This window comes from Falco biarmicus, chromosome 17, assembly GCF_023638135.1.
Source record: "Falco biarmicus isolate bFalBia1 chromosome 17, bFalBia1.pri, whole genome shotgun sequence".
In the NCBI taxonomy this organism is placed as follows: Eukaryota; Metazoa; Chordata; class Aves; order Falconiformes; family Falconidae; genus Falco; species Falco biarmicus.
In genome coordinates, this window is record NC_079304.1 from 932,490 (window position 1) to 955,429 (window position 22,940).

At 56.8% G+C, this 22,940-nt stretch overlaps 2 protein-coding genes and 1 long non-coding RNA gene across 3 annotated transcripts; 2 read left to right on the forward strand and 1 right to left on the reverse strand.

The window, feature by feature from the left end:
- The first annotated feature begins 23 nt into the window (after window positions 1-23).
- On the forward strand, window positions 24-3,267 carry LOC130160129 (uncharacterized). The gene is made up of 2 exons (XR_008825939.1): window positions 24-258; window positions 2,941-3,267. It is a non-coding gene; the product is annotated as an uncharacterized LOC130160129 (long non-coding RNA).
- Window positions 3,268-3,759: 492 nt separating this feature from the next.
- LOC130160104 (myosin light chain, embryonic) lies at window positions 3,760-10,357 on the reverse strand. The gene is made up of 7 exons (XM_056362370.1): window positions 10,206-10,357; window positions 9,396-9,423; window positions 6,893-7,042; window positions 6,174-6,347; window positions 5,888-5,965; window positions 5,170-5,213; window positions 3,760-4,059 (listed from the first exon to the last, which is right to left on the reverse strand). Exons 1-6 carry the CDS (start codon window positions 10,302-10,304, stop codon window positions 5,185-5,187), a joined length of 558 nt encoding a protein of 185 aa, XP_056218345.1. The 5' UTR covers window positions 10,305-10,357; the 3' UTR covers window positions 3,760-4,059; window positions 5,170-5,184.
- A 3,599-nt stretch (window positions 10,358-13,956) lies between these two features.
- LOC130160111 (parathyroid hormone/parathyroid hormone-related peptide receptor-like) lies at window positions 13,957-21,777 on the forward strand. Its single transcript, XM_056362376.1, has 13 exons — window positions 13,957-14,177; window positions 15,755-15,860; window positions 16,289-16,399; window positions 16,507-16,631; window positions 16,830-16,924; window positions 17,269-17,455; window positions 17,893-18,046; window positions 18,215-18,275; window positions 18,847-18,913; window positions 19,212-19,306; window positions 19,679-19,820; window positions 19,941-19,982; window positions 20,205-21,777. Exons 1-13 carry the CDS (start codon window positions 14,100-14,102, stop codon window positions 20,565-20,567), a joined length of 1,626 nt encoding a protein of 541 aa, XP_056218351.1. The 5' UTR covers window positions 13,957-14,099; the 3' UTR covers window positions 20,568-21,777.
- The last annotated feature ends 1,163 nt before the right edge of the window (window positions 21,778-22,940 follow it).

The following is a 22,940-nucleotide window of genomic DNA, read 5'->3' on the forward strand; positions in this document are numbered from 1 at the left end:
AACCGAGCGCTGACGGAAAACAGCTGGGCAAGCTCCCCTCGGCTGCCAGGCGGAAGCGCCGCGGCTAACGGAGCCGGCCGAGCGGTGACGGAGATAGCCGAGCGGGGCCAGGGCGGTACTCGGCGTCACCGTTCGGTCCGTCACGGCGGGGAGGGCGGTGGCGGCCTCGGGCCCTCAGCGCTGGTAGCTGGCGGGGGGCGGTGAGACTCCCGCAGGGCCTGGGGCTCGGTCCTCACAGCGGCTGTGCACCCATGCAAGGTAAAAAGCTGCACTTGTACCCAAAGCCGGTGTCCTGGGTGCAGCGGGGGCCCGCCAGGCCACCCCCCATGGCGCCTTGCCTGGCGTCGCCGGGGCCCTGTCCCCGCGCGGGGGGTCGGCACTGCCCCGGCCCCGGCCCTGGGCCCGGCACCGACAGGGCAGCCCGAGGGGTCACACACGGTGGGGCTGGGAGGGGAGCTCCGGGGGTCGCCCGGCCCAGCCCCTGCTAGAGCAGGCTCTCCCCCAGCAGGCTGCACGGAGCCGCCCGGCGGGTCTGGGCGTCCCCAGAGACGGGGACCCCGCAGCCGCTCTGGGCAGCCTGTCCCAGCGCCCCCTCACCCTCAGGGCAGACAAGGTCTCCCTCACCCGCACCGACATGCTGCCTCCCCTCCCCTGGCCCGTGCGGGTGCCGCCACCGAAGCCAGGAGTAAGGGGCACCTCGTCATTGCCAGCCACACGCTGGGGCTGTTGGAAGGCGCAGCGTCTGGCACAGAGCGAGTGCTCTTCCTTGCCCAAAAGGACGCAATAAAGATGCACAACTACACTTACAAATACTGACCTACCGGTAGCCACCCGCAACCGGCAGAGCCCTGCCTTCTGCAAACCCCTCTGCGGGCGCCCAGTCACACAGCACCACATCAGCACCCGCAACACCCCCCCACGCACACAGGTTCTGCTCTGTCGTGCTCCTCCCAGCACCTTTTGAACGTGCACTCCACTGCCTGAGGGTGGATCCTGGCACTACCAGCCGTGCTGCTGAGCCCTGCACAGAGCACATGCCGGAGCAGGGGGCTGCATCCCCTTACATGAGAATAAAAGCTGCGTGCATGGTGCTTAAGTTTAAAGTTTGTGTGTAGAGCGGGAGGGCTTGGCCTGCCTGCTTCCCTGCTCTCTTTACACATCTTTCTCTGCATTTCTGAAAAGCATATTTACAAGTTTGTTATCCCAAGTTTGTTATCCCTCCAGTAAATCTGCAGGTGTTTGCTTTCAGGGTGTGAGCAGGTTAGCAAGGAAAGGCAAAGCTTTCTTCAATCCCTGACCTGAAACAACTAACAAAATGGGTCATGGAGCAGTGCTTTCCCCTGGGATAGATACCTGGCTCGCTATCAGGGGTTGACCCGAGTCATTTTGCCAGACACAAACGCTGCAGATGACACGATACAGTGAAGTGTCTGCCTTTCCTAAAGGCCTTTGGCCTCACACGCTGATGATGATGACGGTGATGTGTGCGCACGTGGGTCTGGGGGTCCGAGGGAGCCTTTCAAGGAGCACAGTCTACTTATCATCCTCACCCCAATCTCGCTGCCCTGCCAACCACTGCTGATAACTCCTCAGGATGAAAGCTGGCTCCATCTGTCTCTTCCATTTCACAGGGCACAGCACTAACTGCTGACATCCAGACCATCTTTGGTATGAGTGTCTTTCTTATCGCAGCCTGAGAGATACAGCCACAGGCTCTCCTTAGAGCGAGGGGTTACTTTTACCTCTCCTCAGAGTCTTCTGCAACTTCAAGTAAAGCGTCTGAACTATAAAAGGACAGTGTTGACTATTGTCTTGGGACATCCTGATGTATAGATACTCTTCCAGTCCTGAAGTGCAGGTCAGCATGCGGGGCCACTCACTGGTGTCCACAGATGCTTTTTATAAATCTTTGTGGGACTAAAACTGCTTGCTCCTTGGGATCCTCAGCGTTTTCAGAGGAGGAGGCAGGGCATGGAGGCACATATAGAGGTACACAGCTGTAGAGATATAGAGGTATATACAAGTGCATCATTACAACCTCCTCTGGTACAAATCAGCTCTGCTTTATCCTAAAGAGACAGAACAGGTCCCCAAAACAAAGCATGGCTGGCTGTTACCCCAAGGATGCTTCAAAGACTGGATTTCACAGCCCTCACATTTTTCTCTAGTTCTCTGTCACCTTCCACTGCTTGCTCTCTCTCTGTCTCTTTGCAGGAGTTTCTTTGGTTTTAATTTATAGTGTCATTCCTGTCTGCACAGAAGCTGGCGGCTCAAATGCAAGGCTCATACTCTGCATGTAGGAGCGACAGTGCAGCCTCTTGGCTTGCCAGAGCAGGAGTATCACAGCTAGCACGGCCACCAGTCTCTGCTATGGATTTCCTCTGCAAGTTCAGGCAGGTCCCCCCCCTCCCCTGCTCAGTTCCTCCCTGCAACAGCACGTTCCTCTGCAGGAGTCAATGCCACAGTAGCGGCAAGGGCAAACGTGACCCTGGAGTGAGTGTGCAGCAAGCAGCGTCCTTTCTCACCCTGTCACCGTTGTGCTTTAACAGGTTAAAACACTGATAGTGCATTAAAGACGTTGAGATGCCCAGATTCTCCCTGATGGAAGCTGTAGAAATACCACAGACAGAAGCTGAAATCTAATCTTGCATCTATAAACAGCTTATGTTGCTTTTTATGAGCATTTGAATCAAACAGTGGGAATTGAAAGCAGCTGTTACTCAGTCACTGCACAGAAACGAGCAAGTGGCAGCTGAAGTCAACCACATTGGAGCACAACACCTTCAATTTCTAGTCAAAGTCACGGAGGGAGGATGTTAGAATAAGCAACAAATCAAAGAAAAATGTTTTCTGCTCCCAGATGTTCTCTGATGGGAGGGCTGAGTTATCTGTCATGAATTATTTACCACTTCTAATGATGCTGTGATGATTTTTTTGCAGGTAAGAATAGGGGGAGAACCACCAGCTTGCATTGCACAGCCTCCAGACACCTTCTGGCTGCGGACACGCTGTCTGCCTGGAGAGGAACCATCCAGGGAGCCCTGTCCTGACTGGGCTCCATCCCAGGCGGGACACTACCCACACTCCAGGGACCTGCCATCCCATGCCACGAGGGTGGAGGTGGGACCTGGCCCAGAAATACCCATCACTTCCCTGTTTTTCTTCCCCCTTGCTGATTCTTCAGGATTCAACTTCTTGGAAACCAACCTTCAAAACTAGACCTTTGAACCTATCAATGGTATAGAAAAAAGAATGGTTTTAATGTTTTCTCTGTTTTTTGGTTTTATTTTTTAAATGGCCTCTGGCCTTTTCTGGCTGGGGCAGGCAGGATGGTGATGGAGGAGAGGTGCCTGCTGGGCTCTCCCGTGACGGGGACAGTGGCAGGGCCAGGCAGGTCCCTCATTGCTCCACGTTGCAGTTCAGCCGGGACCTGGAGGGAACGCTCATGGTGCAGCATGTTGTAGGGTGGGTGAGCTACAGGTCTGAAAAAGGGTTGGGTGTAGGGCAGAGAGGAGGGGAAGAACCTCCCAAGAGCAGGGGCTCTGTTGGACACAACCTGCCCCTCACACTAGCTCCATCAGTAAGACGTGGCCAGACTGCAGCCCAGCTCCTGGCCCCCCACTGAGGCTGGGGTGATGAACAAAGACCCTCACCCCCAAGTCTGAACCCCTCCCTCACATCTCACAGTCACAAAACCTGCCTTTTTCCCCTCTCTGCAGGAACATCCTGCTATCTCTGACAGCTGGTGGTGACTGAGACATCTCTTCCATCTACCCCCTCAATGAGCAGCCCAAAGCCAAAGGAGTGATACCATTTAAGGGAGGATGGAATGAAGTTTAATGAGCCAAATGTCACAGAAAAAGCCTGAGAAGAATAACCTAAGGTTTAAAGCCAAGTTGCAGATGTCTCATTGTATACCAAGGCTTAGGTGCACGCACGTGGAGGCCAACTCTTCATGGTGGCTCATGCAAAACATCTCTGCAGACGTGTGACATCCAGGGAGTAAGGGACAAACCTTGCTGTTGGCGGCGCTCAGTGGGCTCAGACAGTGCCGAGAGCCTGGGAGACAAGCAGGAGAGAGCTGAACACAGCGGATCTCTGAGATGAGAGTGCTCCTTCCCAGATGAACACAAAATGCCAATAGCTGTAATTCCACACCGTTAAAAACCCGGTGTTACCTGCAGATAGTTTTGCGTAGGATTAAATCTCCCTAGCAGCATTTGCCACCTAACCACCTGTATTGCTGAGCTAATAAACAGGAACCAGAGAGAAGTGGATTAGAAACAAGATAAAAAGGATGCTGAACGTTCAAAGTTCAGGCTTGTGTCAGTCTCCGTTTTACCCTTCTGATGTTTAAAGAAATTTGTATAGAGGGGGCGGGTTTTAAAATATTTTAACTTGTGTATTTAGCAGTATCTGCAGGTCATTTTATTTTTCTTGTTTCTTTTTTGTTTTGGCCTTCTGCCTTTCTTACAGCTGAAGAGAGGAGAAAAGTTTAAGAAAAGTAAGTGAGATAACAACACCATAAGACACTGTCTTATGTCAGGGGAGGCTGGAGCCAGCTCTTAGTAACTTGGATTTTCTGTTAAATTTAATAGATTTCAGAGGGATAGTTCACCCTAAAAGAAACCTGTTTCTCTGTTTTCCTTAGGCAGACTTAGAGAAACACAAAAAAATTTAACAGGCATCAATGGTACATTTTCCATATTCTTTCTAATGTTAATGGGAATGTGGATACTTGCTAGTTCAGAAATTTCCTCATTAAGTACTTAGTATTTTCTTAGCGTGAAGCCATCCACTGCTGCAGGTTTTTAAATATTTATTTCCACTGGCTGCTGTTTGATGACCACCTTAGCTCCTGGTGGGTTAGAAAATGTATCGCCATAAGCCACACCAACCTCTTTCCTTCTGAGCAGAGAATCAACACAATTAACCAGACCATGACTGACAGTCACGGGGTTGGAGCTGTCCCCATACATTTTAAATGGCACGAGCTACAAACGAGGTTCGTTATCATGCACACAGCTTTTTGTGCTTTCAGAGCCGGGATTATTCCTGTAGCATTGCATGGTTGCTTGTGGGGTTTGGGTTTTGGTTCCTCTGCCCCGGGCTGTTATATGCAGCATTTCCAATTTCAGAGTAAGCAGCAGGAGACGCTGATAAGCTCACCTGAAGTTTATTCTTTCAGCCAGACATGATGTGCTTGACAAAAGCTGAGGAGGGAACCAGAAATGAGAGCGTGAGAGGTCAAAACATGCTGTGAGCTGCGGTGGGCAGAGAGGCAGCAGGGGGTACCCTCAGCCCAGGGCACCCCAGGGACGAGACGTGCGCTGCCAGGACTGAGATTTCTCCTTCTGTTTCCACCTTTACAAGCCACCCCAAACCTGGTTAGAGTGATAACAAACCCCTCTTGGAGACGAGCCAGTACCACTATCCCCAGTTTTCTGAGGCCAAGGGAAATGGGTACCCTCTTTTCCTCAATGCTCTCCAGTTTTAGGGGTTCTCAGATTTAACCACCCCCCTGTGCCAGATTTTCACCCTCTTGGAACTGTGAACAATCTGGATCTCCAAATGTTCCCAATTAGCCTCTGCTGCGAAAGATGCTGGCTTTGTTTATTTTTGATAGCTTACAACGAAACAGTGCCAAAACTGGGGATAAAACAGTCTCCAAACCTTTGGAAACATGCTGTCTTCAGCTGTTTTTACTGGAAATCACTGGCACAACCACCTTGTTCCCACCCCAGCTGACATGTCTCACAGCTCTCCTTGGAGAAGCTTTGCAGGATGGTCTCAGTGATCACCAGTGTCCTTGCAGAGGACACATGTTGCACCCTAAGACAAGACAACTGTGTCCGAGATGGCCCTGACAGGAATCTCTTGCTCCTACCTTCATAGTTGATACAGCCATTGGCATCTTCTTGTCCTGCCATGAGCTGCTCCACCTCGCTTTCTGTCATCTTCTCCCCTGGAGGAGAAGGATGGAGAGGTGAGAAGAAGAGTTCTCAGCCCACCAGCACCTTCCTGTCCTTCTTCCAGAGACGCAAAGCCACCAGATGAGGGATAAGGGGATTTAAAAGGGAGCTGGAGAATGCTGGTGGGAGATTGTGGAGAGAGGACCAAGGTGCAATGGTTGTCTGATAACTGAGGATGCTCCCCTCAGGGCCAGCCCGTACCCAGTGTGACCAGCACATGGCGCAGCTCGGCTCCCATCACCATGCCATTGCCCTCCTTGTCGAAGACACGCAGCCCTTCCACAAAGTCCTCGAAGGTGCCCTGCTCTTTGTTGCGGGTGAAGTGCTGCAGGATGGGGAGGAAGGTCTCAAAGTCCAGCATCTTTGTGTTCATTTCTGGAAGGGGAGGAGGAGATGGGGTCAGAGATCAACAGCGTTAGGCTGAAGTCAGCCTCTGAGGATCTCCTGGCTAACCTTCCTGGTCTTATTTCCATCTAAGTAAGGGGAGAAGCCCCACAAGTATATTATACTTGAGACTGGAAGATCTATATGAGGAATGAGGTATTAACATCTGGGGACTGCACGCAGACTGCTGATATCAGCCCCAAATTAAAACCAGCAGGTAGGTCCTCTGTCACCAGGGCAATGCAGCTGCACTGGGACCTGTCAGGTTACACCAGTCTGCACCAGCTCAGGATACGGTCTGCTAAGCATCAATTGTCACCACCCCTGGGTGAGGACCACCTATCCCTTACATCAGCTGTGGTACAGGGAGGGGAGCGAAGGAATTACTCAGGAATGAAGCCTCTCCGCATCATTCCCTTCCCAATTCCTTCATCTCATAGGGTTCTTCCTACGGCAGACATAATCCTTCACTTGCTGCCAGGGAGCGCAAGGATTGCTTGTCCCACCCTGTCCTGGCTGCCCCAGTTTGCTGTCACCTTCTGGCTTGGGCTTGCCCAGCACCTTCAGGACCTCTGCGTTGGTGGGGTTGTGGCCAAGCGCCCGCAGGACATCCCCGCATTGCGCGTAGCTGATCTGCATGGCTCCCACTGGCGTCCGGTCGAACAGGCTGAAGGCTTCTTTGAACTCTGTGGGACAGAAGAGCTCAGATGTCCCCAGCCTCATCTCCCACCCCACTGAACCAGGTCCTGCCTGGCAGGCAGGGAAGGGATGGACACGAGCGTGGTGGGTGCCCTCTGCACCCACCGCTGCTGCCCAGGGCAGGCAGCCCGGTGCTGGCAACGAGCTGCTGAGGCTTGCCAGCCTCCTTCAACAGGCTGCTCAGCTTCTTGAGCAGGTTTTGCCACCCGTGTGGAGCTGGCTGGATGACCTGCTGGGATTCCTGCACCACCCCGTGCCAGCTGCAGGTGCAGGCTGCTGTCTCTGCTGCAGGACATCCCTTCGCGCTTTCTTTTTTCCACCCCGGGCTTCTGGGGACCCCTGACCCTCCCCGCTGCACCTCACGACCCCTGCCTCACCCGCTGGGCTCTGCTGGTGTCCCCCCAGCTCCAGCAGGGCAGGCACAGCACAGTGTGGCTCCTGCTTGGGGAAGGGTGACCATGTCCCCCCCTCCGCCCTGCAGAGCGCATGTCACACCAGCCCTGCGTGGAAGGACACAGATTAATTTCCAAGCCGGTTCCCATAAATTATCATGCCACTGAGTGTTACATTTTACCCGGAGGAAGGGGGCCTAAATTTGGGACCAGCAAGGATGGCTTTGCTTCTCTGCATGATGCTTTTCAGCTTCCTGGTCCGTGCTGGAGTCTCTCTAATCCCAATGCTGGCTGCGGGGACAGCCACGCACCTGCACTGCTCAGAGCCTAGTTGCTGCCTCTTGTTGCAACCCAGAAGATCTTCTACGCTACAACAGGGTCCTCACTGGTGCTGAGGTGCAAAATGTGGGAAACCAGTCCTCCAGGACCGCCCCCACCCCCCACAAGCCCTTACCCTCCTCTGCAGGCAAGTCAAGCTGGTGGCCGGCACCTGCGACCCCAGCTGCCCCATGCAGGCAGGGACCTGGTGGGTTTCCTGCTGCAGATGCTCTACGTTCTTCTGGATTTCAGCCTCTGCCTGCAGGCCAGCCAGTCCACCGGAGCAGCTGCCTGGCCCAAGCAGGTAACCAGACTTTCCTGCCTGTCCACGTGAGCACTCAGAGCTGTGAGTTTCTTGTCCATGGCACTAATGAATTCCAAGTTCTGGTCCATCTTCTTCATGATGTCCAGCAACAGTTCATTCAAAGTGGAGCTGCTGCTCCTCCTGCTGTTGGGTGGGATGAGATGATCACAGTCTCTATGTGGTGATGGAGACATCAAGGTCTGGTAGGCATCGCCTTGGGTTTGGTGGGAATCCTGGTGCAGGGCTTTGGATCTGTTACATTTTCTACTTGGCATCCTTATATCTTCTGCTGAGCTTCACCATCCCATGGACCTGTCCCCACGACGTTCTTGTTGTGTCCCTGTAGCCCTGTCCATGGCCCCCCCCCAGCACCTCAGGCTGCTGCTGCTGTCCCACTTGACCTCACAATGGCTCCATCTCCACGAGTGACAGCCGTCATGGGGGACATCACCGCACGTGAGTCCCTGGGCTGAGAGGCACCGCGGCCAGGGTGCTCAGCGATGTCGCTCCCAGCTGGTGGAGCCACAGGAGCACATCACGCGTGCTGGGACCGCGCTGCAGCTGAAATCCAAATATCTTCACATTTTAACTTGCTCACATTTCCACTGGCTCTTTTTTCTCCTTCCAAAAGCTGGTTTGGGGGCCAAGCCTGCAGGGTACTGCGTCTCCTCCTCCCAGTATTCCCACCGGGGTCTGCCCTCAGATTTGTCCCTTCCCTTATCTATACAGAGGCATTAAAACCGGCCGTGGGGAGATAAGAAAACCCAGTCTCAGCTCAGCCCCTCGGCACGGGGCTGCCCCTGCATCGCCAGGCTCTGCTCCTCCCACATGAATCCCAGACTTTGAACTAGGCTGCATCTCTCACCATGAATGGAAAAATACCTTTTCCCTGCCAGGCTCTGGAGCTGGGATTATCCTCTTCAACTGGGGCTCCCTCAGCGCCGAGCAAGGAGCCAGGATGCGTCCACTGCTCCTGCCAGCCCTGAATGTGTCCCAGCCAAACCCCCGCGCTGCCTCCCGCTCCCCACCACCATCGCCCCCTCTCCTGCCTCCTCCCTTCCCACCAGTGCTCTTTCCCATCTCCTTACCAGCTGGTGCTGGTCGGGGACCAGTTTTCTGATTTCATGCTGGGTAACCTGGCCAGCCCATCCCTCGGGATGAGCAGCCTGCTGGGAGCAAGGGGGTACCCGGACCCTGCTGGGCTTTCCTGCAGGAGGGGATCTGGTGTGTGGGGCCTCGGATCTCGTGCCTGCTGTGAAAAACTGCCTGGAAAAAGGAGCCCACATTTCTGATGCCATGACTGGGGAAGGTGGAGCCTGCACTTACCTTCAATCTGCTCGGCGGTGAACTCAATCTGTCAGAAGAGAACAGAGCCAGGCGTGAGGGCTGTGGTGCCACAGGGGTGGTGAGGGGGCTCTCCCCTGCGTTTGAACCTCTCCCTCCCCTCCGTGCCTGGTGCCCGGGAGCCTTCCTGCCCTCACTGTGAGCTGGGATCCCTGCGGGAAGCACAACCGGCAGCAGCGTGGCGGGGGGGGGGGGGCGGGGCTCAGGCAGCAGGGATGCTCGGACCAGGGCCGGGGCTGTTCTGGATGGAAGGGATGGTATTTGAAGGCTTGATGGCTAGTTCAAGTGATTAAACAGCCTCCATGCTGAGCCTGCTCTGAATAACTCTCCTGCCACAGCTCTGGCTTAAAAATGTGGCTGTATCCCGAGGGATCACTGGCAAAGGCTCGCTCCTTGTAGAGACTGGGATAAAAGATGCGCTCACGTGGAGACAATGCAGGCAGCAAAACACTTTAGGATGGAGATGGTGGGTGGCAGAAAATCTTTGTAGTGCTGCTGGGGCCCCAGCAGAGCGTCTCAGCCAGGAGCTGTGGGGTGTTCAACCCCACGGCCGGGCAGCGGAGCAGCTGCCCAGGGTGGGTGCTGAGCCGGGCTGCACCGGGGAGGATTGAAACTCCCCCTCAGCGAGGTGAGCAGTGCGCCCAGCCTCTGCATCCGTGCAGTCTGATAATGCTCCCCTTCCAGCCCTGGCTCTCAGCCTGGCTAATGCCATTTGTGTGGAGCATCGCATTGCCCGTGCCTGGCAGATGACAGGCACGAAGAAAGAGGGTGACATCTTCATTCCTCACTCACCTTCACGCTCTTAGGGTTGAAGGCAGGCTCCCTGGGTGGCTCCAGGGATGGAGCCAGTTTGGCTGCTTCCTTCTTCGGGTCGGGTTTCTTGAGCGGCATGGCGCCAGGTCTGTGCGGAGATGCAGGGATGAGTCCTGCCCACACAGCAGAGCAGCCGGCCAGAGGGATGAAAGGCAAATCTGCTCCTTGCCTTATATACGGAGCCCTGTCCTCACCGGGGGGGCGGCCAGCTGCTGGAGCAACTGCTACTTACTATAAAAGGAAAAAAACTCAAACCAGAGGGGCCCCAACTTGACAATTGCCCATTGTCATCAGCTCCCGGCAAAGCCACCAGCCACCCCCCCAGCCACAAAAGGGGGGACATCTCCCCCTCCAGCACCTGCGCTGGGTGGGCTGCATGGGGGCTGCTTGCTAAATGATCACTGGAAACCTAAACGTGAACGGCCGCGGGTGCCTGGCAAGAAAATAGCAACACGATGGCTGATAGACCTGCCGCAATACCCCTGGGGAGAAGCGCGTCTGTTTGTAGGAGGCCTGCAAGGGCAGATGCTGCAGAGCCCTTTGTAAGGCCAGGATTTATGAAGTGCCACTCCAAAGAAGCTCAGTCCCCTCTGAACGCCCCCCCCAGCCTCGTGCTGGGGGTCTGGTTTGCCCCAGTTGCTCCCCAGGGCTGGGCTTGCGCCCTGGAAAAGGCCACGCTGCGGGCGAGAAGCCGTGCTCACCTCCATCAGGATGGTTAATGAGGGTGATGCAAGCAATGGCTAAAGCCAGGGGTTTAATTCATCAGCTCAGCACCTCTAACAGCCCCGCACCGCTCGTCCCAAGCATCTGAAAACCTGCGGGGCAGAGCAGGTGAGAGGGTCTCCCGACAGCTCCTCTCCAGGCGCTGGGCAGGCTCTGGTGGGAGATGCTCCTACTCTCACCCTCCTCTCCCAACTGTTTGAAGACCTGCAGAAGAGGCAGAAGTCATCAAGGTTCAGCATTCCAGAAAACAGGGCTCAAAGATGACACCAGGACATCCTAAACCACCAACTTCAGTACAGCCAGACTGCAGCAGAGCACACGAGAAGGAAAGCCCATCCCTAGTTTGCACTGGGGTCCAAGAGCTGGTGTTTTTGTAACACATAAATGGACAAAAAATTATTTACAACAGATGAGAACATCTTCCCTGCTGTGGGGGTGCCGCACAGCCTCATTCCTCTGGCCAGCACTTGCTTACTCTGGGCTGCAGGGAGGGCTGCAAGCTTCGGGGGGAGCAGGGTCCTGTTGGTCCTGGGGCAAGAGCTGCCAGATCTTGGTGCTGGCTGGAGCCCGAGCCATTATATTTGTACATATGCACATTCTACATGTATGTATTAAAGTTTTGTTTATACATATGCATGCATATGGAAAACACAGTTATATTTGTGTTTTCAGGTGGCTGAGTCAGGCTGGTTCAGGTCACGTTGTATCACAGCGGCTCAGGCTTGGCATGACCCGGTAGGTCTAATCCTGCTGTTTGGGAGCTGCTGCAGGGCTAGGAGAGGTGGGAACAGGGGTGTCACCAGCTCAGCCCCGTGCTCAGAGCCCCCCCATGCTGCTCAAGGTGGAGGCTGAGCCATCACCAGCTGGGTGACCGGGGTCTTTCAGGAGGAGGGAGCAGCCACAAACTGCTGGGACATTTGCTGTCTGCCATCTCTCACGATTGCTAGCGTGGATTCAGGGAGCTGAGGGGGCTGGATGATGCACCTCCGTGGGTGTCATTCGCAACGATTGCTTTCCAGATCTCGCTATAATACAGCATGTAATTTGGCAAAAAACCCCAACCCAACGTGTTTTGCTAACTGTAAACTCGGAGCCTGGGTCAGATTTTGCCTGCAGTGGGAATCGCATTGCCCCTGAGCGTTGCTGCACCCCCCCCGCCGCCAGCATCCATCTATGCACCCACCCATCCGACCCTGAAATAACCTCAGCTTCACTCTCTCCTTGCTCCTTGGCAGCTCCTGGCTCGGAAATCAGTGCTCAGAAAAGCCTTCAGAAAACATTAATCCTGCAATTTAACTGCTTGTCCCTTCTCTTGCCCTACGTGCCCATGCCGCATCCCGACGAGCGTGCTGGAGCTGTGGTGCTGCCTGGCAGAGCGATGCTGCTAGGCTGGTGTCAGCACCCACGTGGTGGCTTTGCGCTGGGCAGCGTTTTGGCACCCACGGAGGTGGAAGAAGGTGCCTGGCCATGGATTACACCGGCTAGGGGACAGGCTCCGGGCTTGGCAGCCTGCTCTTCCCTGGGGTCTGGCACCAAGCGTTCGGATTTCAGCCTCATCCCACTAATGACGACCTGCTTGGGGATCAAGGACCCCCTGCTTGGTGCCCCCATTTCCCTGGGAGGTGCTTGGGCTGCTGGGGGGACACAAGGTTTTCAAGCTGGCAGGGTGGTGGGAGCACCTGATCATCCACATCATCCCTAAACGCAGGGGACAGCACTGGGGCCTTGCTGAGGGGATGCAGGTGACAAGGGACGGCTCTGATGGGGACGGCGTCAGCTGTGGTGGGACCAGCAGCTGGCTCAGCCCTAGGTGCTAAAATCCTCTTCATTCAAGGCAGATTCCTCTTCTCTTTTCAGAAAGTTCTCTCACTGCCTGGTGGCTCATTTTTAAGCTGTCACAGCATCCCCCCAGCGCTCCAGCACTGCTCAGTCCCCTCCAGCCCCAGACTGGTCCCAAGGAGCTGAAGGAAGGTGGGAAAAATCCCAGTGAGGTGGCTGGAGGTAGGGAGGCAGGGTGTGCAAGCACTTGAGCATCACCTCGACACTGATGCTCCTGAGGTGGGATGGCTTTCAGGCAGATGCCAGTTTAACCCTTTTCCTTCTCTCAGGGTTGGGGCGTGTTTAGGGCTAAGCCATCAGGTGGGACCTGATGGCCCAGGACTGCCTGGCCCTGCCACTTCGGCTCATCCCGTCCACAGGCTGCACGAGGTGCCCAGCGGGGTGGGAGCTCCATGCTGCCAGCACCATCCCTCTAACCCCGGCACAGCCACCAGCCCCGCGCTGCAGGGGGCCAAGTGCAGATGTGCAGCGAGGCCCTTTTGCAAAGCAAACACGCAAAGGCAGCAGGATGCTGGTCCCAGTGGGAAGTGGGACTGATCCCAGCACGTCTCCCCAAAACATGCCCCAATCCCGAGAGAAGGAAAAGGGTTAAACTGGCATCTGCCTGAAAGCCATCCCACCTCAGGAGCATCAGTGTCGAGGTGATGCTCAAGTGCTTGCACACCCTGCCTCCCTACCTCCAGCCACCTCACTGGGATTTTTCCCACCTTCCTTCAGCTCTTTGAGACCAGTCTGGGGCTGAAGGGGACTGAGCAGTGCTGGGGCGCTGGGGGGATGCTGTGACAGTTGAAAAATGAGCCACCAGGCAGTGAGAGAATTTTCTGAAAAGAGAAGAGGAATCTGCCTTGAATGAAGAGGATTTTAGCACCTAGGGCTGAGCCAACAAACCTCTGCCATCCCCATCTGAACGGGGATTGTTTGCACATGCGGCAGGAGCTGCTTAAAGCAGGCGAGACACAGAGGGTGAATAGGAGCAAGCATGGGGGGGGAAGAACCCCCCCTGCCTAGCAAGCCTGCCAGCAGATCCCTGTAGCGCTGCCGGGGCAGTGCCCACCAGGGCAGGGGGTTCACCCCAGGGTGCTGCCAGGGACGGGCTGTGCCCCCACTGCCACCTCGCCCCGACGGGGAGGGCAGCTGGGAAGGTGCTCCCAGAAGATGCTCTGTCCTGCTGAACACGCCAGACCTCTCCATCGCCCGCGGCCTCGGGCTGGCAGTGACTGGGGCTGTGCAGACAGCTTGTCCCCAGGCAAGGACTTCGCTCCCGCCAGCTCGCCGTCCCTGAGGTCCCCGTCCCAGTGATACGGTGGGACCATGGAGACATCCATCCCCGTGGGAGGTACCACGGCGGCCCTCCTCTGCTGCTGCCTCCTGAGCTCTGCGTGGGCTTTGGTAAGTCTGCGTGGCCCCGTGGGTTCCTCTGGTCCCTCTCCTGGCTTTAAATACTGCTATTTGTGCCACCTGCTCCGGTCGGGGCCATGTGTCCCCCTGCTGCACGTCCTGCTCCGCAGAGGTGCTGAGCCGGGGCCGGGTGGGAGGGCAGAGGCTCTCCGCTCCTGCTAAAATGTCTCCAGCAGCCGCCGCGCCGCCGCGATGTAATGGCTTTTCCATTTCTTGGAAGCATCCAGGGCAAGGCTCGCAGCCTCAGAGGCGCTGGGGGAGCAGAAAGCGCGGGGCGATTCATCGTGGTGCAGGCGAGGCTGGGGGCGTGTGGCAGGGGCAGAGCTGGGTGCACCCGGGTGCATCTCCCAAAGCTGTGCCCCCACCCTGCTGATGCAGCCCCAGGACCCTCACTCCTGCCCTATGCCCCTCACCAGCCACCCCCACACACCCCCTCCCCCCGCCTCGGATGCTTTTGGGAAAAGCGCAAGTGAGCGCTCAGGATCTCCTCTCTGGGGCAGGATTTGGCCGCGCTCACCTGCAGGCAGCCCAGGACATGACCCCGCTGCGTCCCAGCTCCTTTCCACTTCCAAAGCTGTTTCCTCATCCTGGCTCCCAACTCCTTCCAGCATCCCAGCCCAACAGATGATTGCACGTGCAGTGTGACCAGGAGCTGCAGGCGCTGCAGGCTGCACCCGTCTGCATCGTGCAGCTCCTGGCACTGGGCACCTGCTTTCTGCTGCAGGCCGGGGTGCTGGACCCGGCCTGGGATGCTCGGGGGGCAACGGGCACATCCAGCGCTGCTGGCAGAAGCCCAGCGTACCGCTGGTTTCTGGCACAGAGATGCGCAGGGACGTGCATTTTTTAACCGCTCAGGGACAGGTGGGAGGGCGGCTCGTGGTCGGCCCCAGCCTTGCAAGAGGGAGCAGAGAGAGCAGGACGGGGGGCAGCGCTTTTCTCTTCCCTGTGTCCTTCGAATCTACCCCGAGCCATGGAAGCTGGACTCGCCCGGGGAGGGCTGGGGGAGCACAGCCGTGCCACGCGCATCCACTTCCACATGTGCTCCTGTCCCCCTGCCCGTGGCTGCGCTGGTTTCACTCTCACTCCTTGCCCCAGGGATGGTCCTGCTCAATGGTGAGACCCCCACGCTGCAGGGCTCGGCAGAGCGTTGGTCCCGCATCAGGAGATGACTTTCCTCTGTCGGCCCCTGAGCCCTCGCGATGTCGGATTTGGTGCTGATTACCTGGATGCGGGGGTTGTGCGGGGAGCGCTGGGTCTTTTGCGGCAGCAGAAGCGACATGGGTCCTGCTCTGGGTTGGGAAGCGTTTGTGGGTGTCCTCATCTGCCACCTTCGGGGTGCTGCTGGCACGGAGCAGCTTCGCTCCCAGCTCCTGGATCCCAGATCCCAGCCGCGGGTGGCTCATGTCACTGAGCAGACGGTGGCAGCTCTCTGGGGACATGGGGGTCACCAGGGTGGGCCGAAGTCTCCCGGGGAGGGTTAATCTCTAAACTGTGAGCACGAAGAAGAGACCCAAGGCGAGCTGCTGGCTGGCACGGCTGGCCTGACCACTTCAGTTCTGTCTTGGCAGGTCGACCCTGATGATGTTCTCACAAAAGAAGAGCAGATCTATCTCCTGGTGGAAGCTAAGGAGAAATGTCAGAGAGACATAAAAGCCCAACTGGAGAAGATCAAAGGTAGCGTCCCTGCCCCGCACATGGGTCAGCCAGCCCCGGTAGAGCTGGCTGTGCCACGGGAAATGCTGTGCCATCCAATGGGAGCGGGATGGGGCCAGGGACACTCAGCTCCTGAGGGTTTGTGGAGCTCCCGGCATCCTGGCTGCTCTGGGTGCAATTAGGTGCTGATCAGATCATCACCCTGATTAGTCAGCACTGCTTTCCAGACTGCCCCAGGCACAGGGCAAACTAGAGCGGTGGAGAGGCCTTGCCTGCCCCAGAAGAGGTGGGATGTGATGGGACGTGTCCTTCTCCCCAGTCCCTCTGCTCCGCAGGCTGGGGGGGTTCGCATGGCAGCACGTTCTCCTTGCCCTGGCCACCCTCGGGGAGGCTGCTGGCGTGCCACGGCCCAGTCTGGGGACATGAGATGTGTCTTTGTTGTTGGCCAGACACCAGCTGCCTCCCCGAGTGGGATGGGATCATCTGCTGGCCCAAGGGCTCCCCCAGCCAGGAGGTGTCGGTGCCCTGCCCTGACTACATCTATGACTTCAACCATAACGGTGAGTGCTTGCACCCGAGCAGGGAGCGACCTCGCCTGGGTGCCAACGGGGACGTGTCCAGGCTTCCCACGGTCCTTCGGCTGCCACAGCGCGCGTTGCCTTCGCAGGTCATGCCTACAGGTACTGCAGCGCCTCCGGGACCTGGGCCACGGCCCTCAGCATCAACAGGACCTGGGCCAATTACACCGAGTGTGCTCTGCTCTTCTCCTCCGAGAGCCGGAGCCGTGAGAAGGTGACCTTGCTTGCCAAAGGTGCTGGGAAAAGGGGTCAGGATGGGGACCAGGGAAGCGTGCAGCAAAGCCCAGGGAACTGCTGGGAGCAGGGGGCTCTTCCCCCGCCGCTCCTCAAACAAGCCCTGCTCCCGCCGTGCCCTCAGCCTGGGGGGGGCTGGGCTGCGGGGGGGTTGTGGAGCTCAGCCCTTCTCTTCCAGGCGGTGTTTGACCGCCTGCACCTGATGTACACCATCGGCTACTCCATCTCCCTGGCCTCCCTCATTGTCGCCGTCTGCATCCTCTCGTACTTCAAGTAAGGAGAAGCCCCATCCCCATTCCCGCGTGCGGGAGAGTCACCCTCGCCCCCTCCCTGAGGGGGAGCTGCCCCCGAGGGAACAGGCACCGGCCCCAACCCCCAGCACGAACATCAGCCATTTCCCAAAGCCCCAAACACCCCCCGTGTGACCGGCTCCCCGCCCGCGCCACCCTGCCCTTGAAGGTGTCAACAGCCCACTTGCCCCCAGACCCGGCCCCTGTGCCCGTGGGAGGGCTGCCACCTTGGAGGCCACCTTCGGTGGGACCCCCGTGCCCCAGCCCACGCGCGATGAGCTTGTCAGGCAGCCGGGGCTGGGCTCACGTCACCCCTCCTCTCCGCAGGCGCCTGCACTGCACGCGCAACTACATCCACGTCCACCTCTTCACCTCCTTCATCTGCCGGGCGGCTAGCATCTTCGTGAAGGACATGGTGCTCTACTCGGGCACGCTGGCCAGCACGGCTGAGAAGATGCGGGAGGATGACTTCAAGGCAGAAATGGGTCCCTCACCAGGACAACGGAGCCACCTGGCACGTGGCATGCCGAGACCAGGGGCAGGATCAGGGGAAAAGGGGATTTGGGAGCCCTGGTGCAAGGGGATGCGCTTGGGACCCTCCCGGGTCGGGGCTGCAGTGCTCGGGGCGATGCCGCTGTGGAGGGATGAAGGGCCATCCCAGCTCTGCCAGCTTACCCCGCCCCGGTGCCGCAGCAGGGACCAGAGCCGCAGGGGACATCGGGCTCACTGCCTGCCCCAGCTCAGGGTGCCCTGGTGTGGGAAACGCCATCCCTAGGGAAAGATCTAGGGCGCCTGCTCTGCCTGATGCTGGAACATCCCAGGGGAGATGCAGCTCCCTGCCAGAGGGGAACGTGAGCCACACAGGGGGCACAGCTTGGCCAGAGGGCAAAAGCCACCAGGTTTCGTTTCCAGGGGCCAGCCTGAGATGGGCCCCTCTCTGCACGTCCGCAGGTTGGCTGCAAGGTGGTGGTGACGCTCTTCCTCTATTTTCTGGCCACCAACCACTACTGGATCCTGGTGGAAGGTCTCTACCTGCACAGCCTGATCTTCATGGCCTACCTCTCCAACAAGAACTACCTGTGGCTCCTCATCATCATTGGCTGGGGTAAGCACGGACCCCAGCCCAATGCTATGGCCACTGTGACCAGCTGGGAGCCGTGGCCTCAGCCGTGGCTGCATGGCACCGAGTGCCCAGGGAAGGGCAGTGGGATGCAGACCAGCTGCAAACGCGACGCTTCACCCAAGCTCCTCACTCTGGTTCCAACCTCTCCAGGTCTCCCCGCCGTGTTTGTGTCTGTCTGGGCCAGCGTCAGGGCCTCCCTGGCAGATACACAGTACGTAGGTCCCCCTCCTCTGGTGGTCCCTTGGGGAGGGAACGACGGGCTGCAAATGCTAGCAAATATCTGTGGGCACCAGAATTGTGAAAGCGAAAATTTTCCAAAAAAAACAAGAGGGGTGAACACACGTACAGGTTTGTTCATAAAATTGTCCATAATCCAGACCAATAGTTGTTTTGTTCTGGATTTAGGAGGCAGATGGATGCAGGTTTACACCATAAAATTAACCAATAAAAAGTGCAAAGACGAAAGCTAAAGGACATGTTCTAAAATTAAGCATTTTAAAGGGAGAAAGGCCACCAAACATACAGCAGGAGTTTTAGATGAGTTGGCCAAGGAGTCCTTGGGAACATTAATGCTAATTTTTAAAACTGATTTGCAGCTTCATGATGGTTATGAAAGCTTGTAGCACGGCTGCTGGTGGGTCAAGATTTACACAAACTCCACAAAGGGAGCACAGGGTAGGAGGACAGGATGCTGGCTGGCAGGCACAGGGAGCCATCAGCCAGCAATTTTCCTTACCAGTGATTTCAGGTTTCTCAAACTGTTTCTTTAATGGTCTCTTCAGGTGCTGGGACCTCAGCGCAGGGAATGTGAAGTGGATTTATCAGGTCCCCATCTTGGCCGCCATTGTGGTAAGAATCCTGTGGCTGAATCTCCCAATCCTTTTTGGGGAAAGGGGATGGATAGAGACTCAGAGCTGTTCGCTTGTGGCCACTGGCACTGCGTCCCCAGCCACCCTGCCACCCAGGGAGGGCCCACATGATGCAAAAGGGTCCAGGGGCATCGGTCCCTCCTGGCTCTGACCACAGCATCACCCCCATGTCCCTGCCTGCAGCTCACCCAGAACTGCCTGTCCTCGTCCCAGGGGGCTGCTCGGGCAGACCCAAGGTCACTGTGGGTGACAAAACCACAGCAGGTGTTTGTCGGCAGGTGAACTTCTTCCTCTTCCTCAACATCATCCGGGTGCTGGCTGCCAAGCTCTGGGAGACGAACACGGGGAAGCTGGACCCCCGGCAGCAGTACAGGCGAGTGCTGGCAGCGCCAAACCATGCCCCGGCCCTGCTCCGGCTCCTTTCTGCCCGTTTAGCCAAGACGGCTCCCGGGGGGCTGGGAGTGAAGGGCAGAGGTGCGGGAGCGGCTGTGGGAGTGAGGGAGGGTGGCAGGACGGTGGCAGCCAGTGCTTCTGGCAGCGCGGTTTGACCGAAACAGCCGGCTCAGGCGCTCAGGCTCTGCCTGCTTCCTCCTCCAAGCTGGACACCGTGCGGTTAGCTACACACAAACCAGCTGCAGCAGCAGCAGCAGCTGAAGCGACTGCCCTCTTTGCCAGGACGCTCACAGCGTCTGCCAGGGGGCTGGGGGCTCCTGGCAGCCCCGGCTCATGGCGTTCCTCCTCTCAGGAAGCTGCTGAAGTCCACACTGGTGCTGATGCCGCTTTTTGGAGTCCATTACGTGGTGTTCATGGCCATGCCCTACACCGAGGTCTCCGGGGTCCTGTGGCAGATCCAGATGCATTATGAGATGCTCTTTAACTCCTCTCAGGTGTGTGGACATGGGGCTGCTTGCCTGCTCTGAATACCGAGCGATGCTCATGCCGGGAGGGGGAGGGACGTGTACAGCATCCCAGCTCGGGACTCACGCTCCACCTCTCTCTTTTGGCAGGGTTTCTTTGTGGCTTTCATCTACTGCTTCTGCAATGGGGAGGTAAGTTCAGTGTGAGCAGCTGAGCTCCCTGTTCCAGCCCCTTTAGGGTCGGGGAAGTCTGCCCGCAGACCCCAGGCTGGGATAACCAGAGGAAAACACTCAGATCCATCCCTCTCGGTAGGGTTTGGAAGGGGAAAAAATCACTAGGAGTGAAAGCCATGGGGAAGGGACGGGATCCCTGTTTCCCCAGGCCCCAGCAGCCACCTCTGGTCTCTCCCTCAGGTGCAGGCGGAGATTAAGAAAGCCCACTTTCGGAGAAGCCTGGCCCTGGACTTCAAGCAGAAGGCGCGTGCCAACGGTGCGGCAGGGAGCTGCTGCTACGCTGGGCTGGCCTCCCACGCCACCGCCAGCATCAGCACGAGCCTTGCCGGGCGAGGGGCAGGGAGCACACAGCAGCGGGGGCTGCTGCCCCCCGCCCGGGCCAGCCTGCCCGGCTACATCCCTGGCTCCTTTGCCTCAGGTCATTTTTTGCCCTGTCTGACCCAGGAGATGAGCCAGAAAACCTGTGGGGAAAACACAGGCGACTTCACAGACCTGAACCAGCGTCACCCCAACCTAAAGAGCGAGCTGGAGACCACGCTATAAAGTGAAAGGCAGGTTTCCCGGCGGGATACCCAGCTGTGTCTGGAAAGATGCTGCTTGTCACACTTTGGGCTCCTTTGACGCTTGCATGGACAGCTGGGGTTGGGGACAGTCACTGGGCCACTGCAGCTCCTGCTCCCTCACAGCCGCTGTGCAAAGGGACCACGTGCTCTCGCCCCTTCTACCACCCGGCCGAGCAGCCAGCTCCACACCTCATTTCCTTCCACACACGTGCGAGCGATGCCTGTGCATGCAAGGCCTGGAATCATCACCAGGAAGGAATCCTCCCTGCTCAGTCTCGCCTCCGAAGTCTGGAAAGCGACTCAGCTCCAGCGCTACGAACTGTGCTGTGCCTGGGGCTGGCAGAGCACGCGCTGCCCACAGAGCTGCCCTGCAGCTCACCCTGCCCTTGCACCTTCGTGCAGCTCATGGATATTGCGAAGCCCAACGTGCAGCGCCCAGCCACAAGCAGGGAGCGCGAGACACTGGGACACGACGGGCTCAGGGAGGCAGGCCGAGCTTTAGAGCTCAGGAAGGGCGCAGCAAAGGCCTGGGTCCCCCCCGCTTTACAGCACGGTTGGCCATAATGTACAGCGCTGCATGCAAGTCTTGGCCCTGTAACCCTTCTGCAGGCTAAAAAGTGAATAAAGAGAGAGTCTGGCTTGTTTCCATCCTTGAACTCCGTTAGGGATGCAATCAGTTGCTGGAGGGCAGCAGAAGGTGAAAAGGGCTGGAAATCCAGCCTTGATCACAGCTCACTGCCGGGGACCAGGCAGCCCCAGGCCCCCCCTGCCCACGCTGCCACATGTGTGCTGCCTGGGAAAGCTCGTCACCCTGACGGAAAAGACATTCCCAAAGAGCTTGCCATGCCCAGCCCAGACAATCCAGCCAGACCACAGGGGAGGGGAGAATTGCTGCATCGTTGGGAGATGAGGTGTATGTGCCAGTTAAAATCAAACAGCATGGTGGTGGTAAGATGTAGAATTTTTTTTCCTACCTGCTTTAAATGAGACACAATCCCTCAAGGCAGTAACTTCATGATAAAGACAGTGACAGCAAACGTGCAAATAATTTTGTGCATTCACAGATCTTCCAGTGAAGAGCTAAGACACCAAAGGAGTCACAAGGATTAGGAAGTGCTGGAGGGACAGCCAGCCAGAAGGCACATCAGAGAAGGGAAAGGCTCCAGCATCCATATTCTTTAAATGGTCCAGACGCTGGTGCAGTCAGACACGTCCGCCCCCCCTCCCACCCAGGAAAGCAAGCACTGTACGATGCGGATGAGGCTCAGCTGGGTATATGCCCTGCTCTGGGGGAGGACAGGCAGAGGGGGTGACTGATGTGCAGGCACAGAGGCAGGAGCAGAATCCAAGGATTGCACTTTACAAAGAAACCTGAGCTTCCCGTAATTGATTTGCTCAGCTGCGAGTTCTGCTCTGGTCTCTTTAGAAGCAAGCAGCCCAGCCTGACGCTGCAAGGAAAGAGATTCTCTTTCAGGGCAGTCGGCGTGTTGCTCACACTGCTACCTTGTTCTGTGGAGATGGAATCAACCTTCTTATGTATCTAACATGGGGCTGTGAACTGATATTTATAGCTCTCTGTCAGTGATCAATATTTACTCATTCAAGTCTCAAGAGGCTCCTGGTAGCTGAGAGAGGGGTGAGGAATTTCAACAATCCTATCGAACGGCAGAGGGATGCGTTAAAAAAAGAAGGGGAGGAACCCCAGCATATGCCACATCCAAGACCAGTTCCCTGTGGCAGTGAGCTGAGATCCAGGAAGGGAGGGAGCAGATGGCAGCTTTAGACTATGGAGCTATTTTTATTTTTTTTGTTTTGAAACTCAAATCTTTAGTTGTGCAGAGTGATAAACCTTAAGTGTGACAAGGAAAGGGGAGTACAACATCTTCTAAACCCCTGCCGCATCTGCCCTGGACATATTTGTCTTAATGCTGAATACTCAGAGCTCAAACCAGTGCAATGAGGTTTCTGCCTAGACCATGATGAGGGAACTCAAATGGAAGCTATCTTTACAAACCCCCAACAGATTAGAGCTAGTTAGTGAGGGGGGCCAAATAATCAAGTTGGTGTCTTAACTGAAACAGGCAAGCCAGATCACAAGACTGTTGCAGAGTTCTCTTTCCAGGTCAACAAATGACCCCATGAAAGCCTGGGATAAGCGACATGTCCTGGGCTGTATCCTTCCCACTTCTAAAATGGAGAAAAATCTATTCCCCAGGAGGCTTTGAAGCTAAAACAGGGTTTGAAAACAGTTTGGGGTGAAAGATAACTGAGAAAAACAACAGGAAATCAACTTCTGGTGAAAAAAAAGGAACACAGTCAAATCTCCATCCAAATACCAGAACAGCTAACGGAA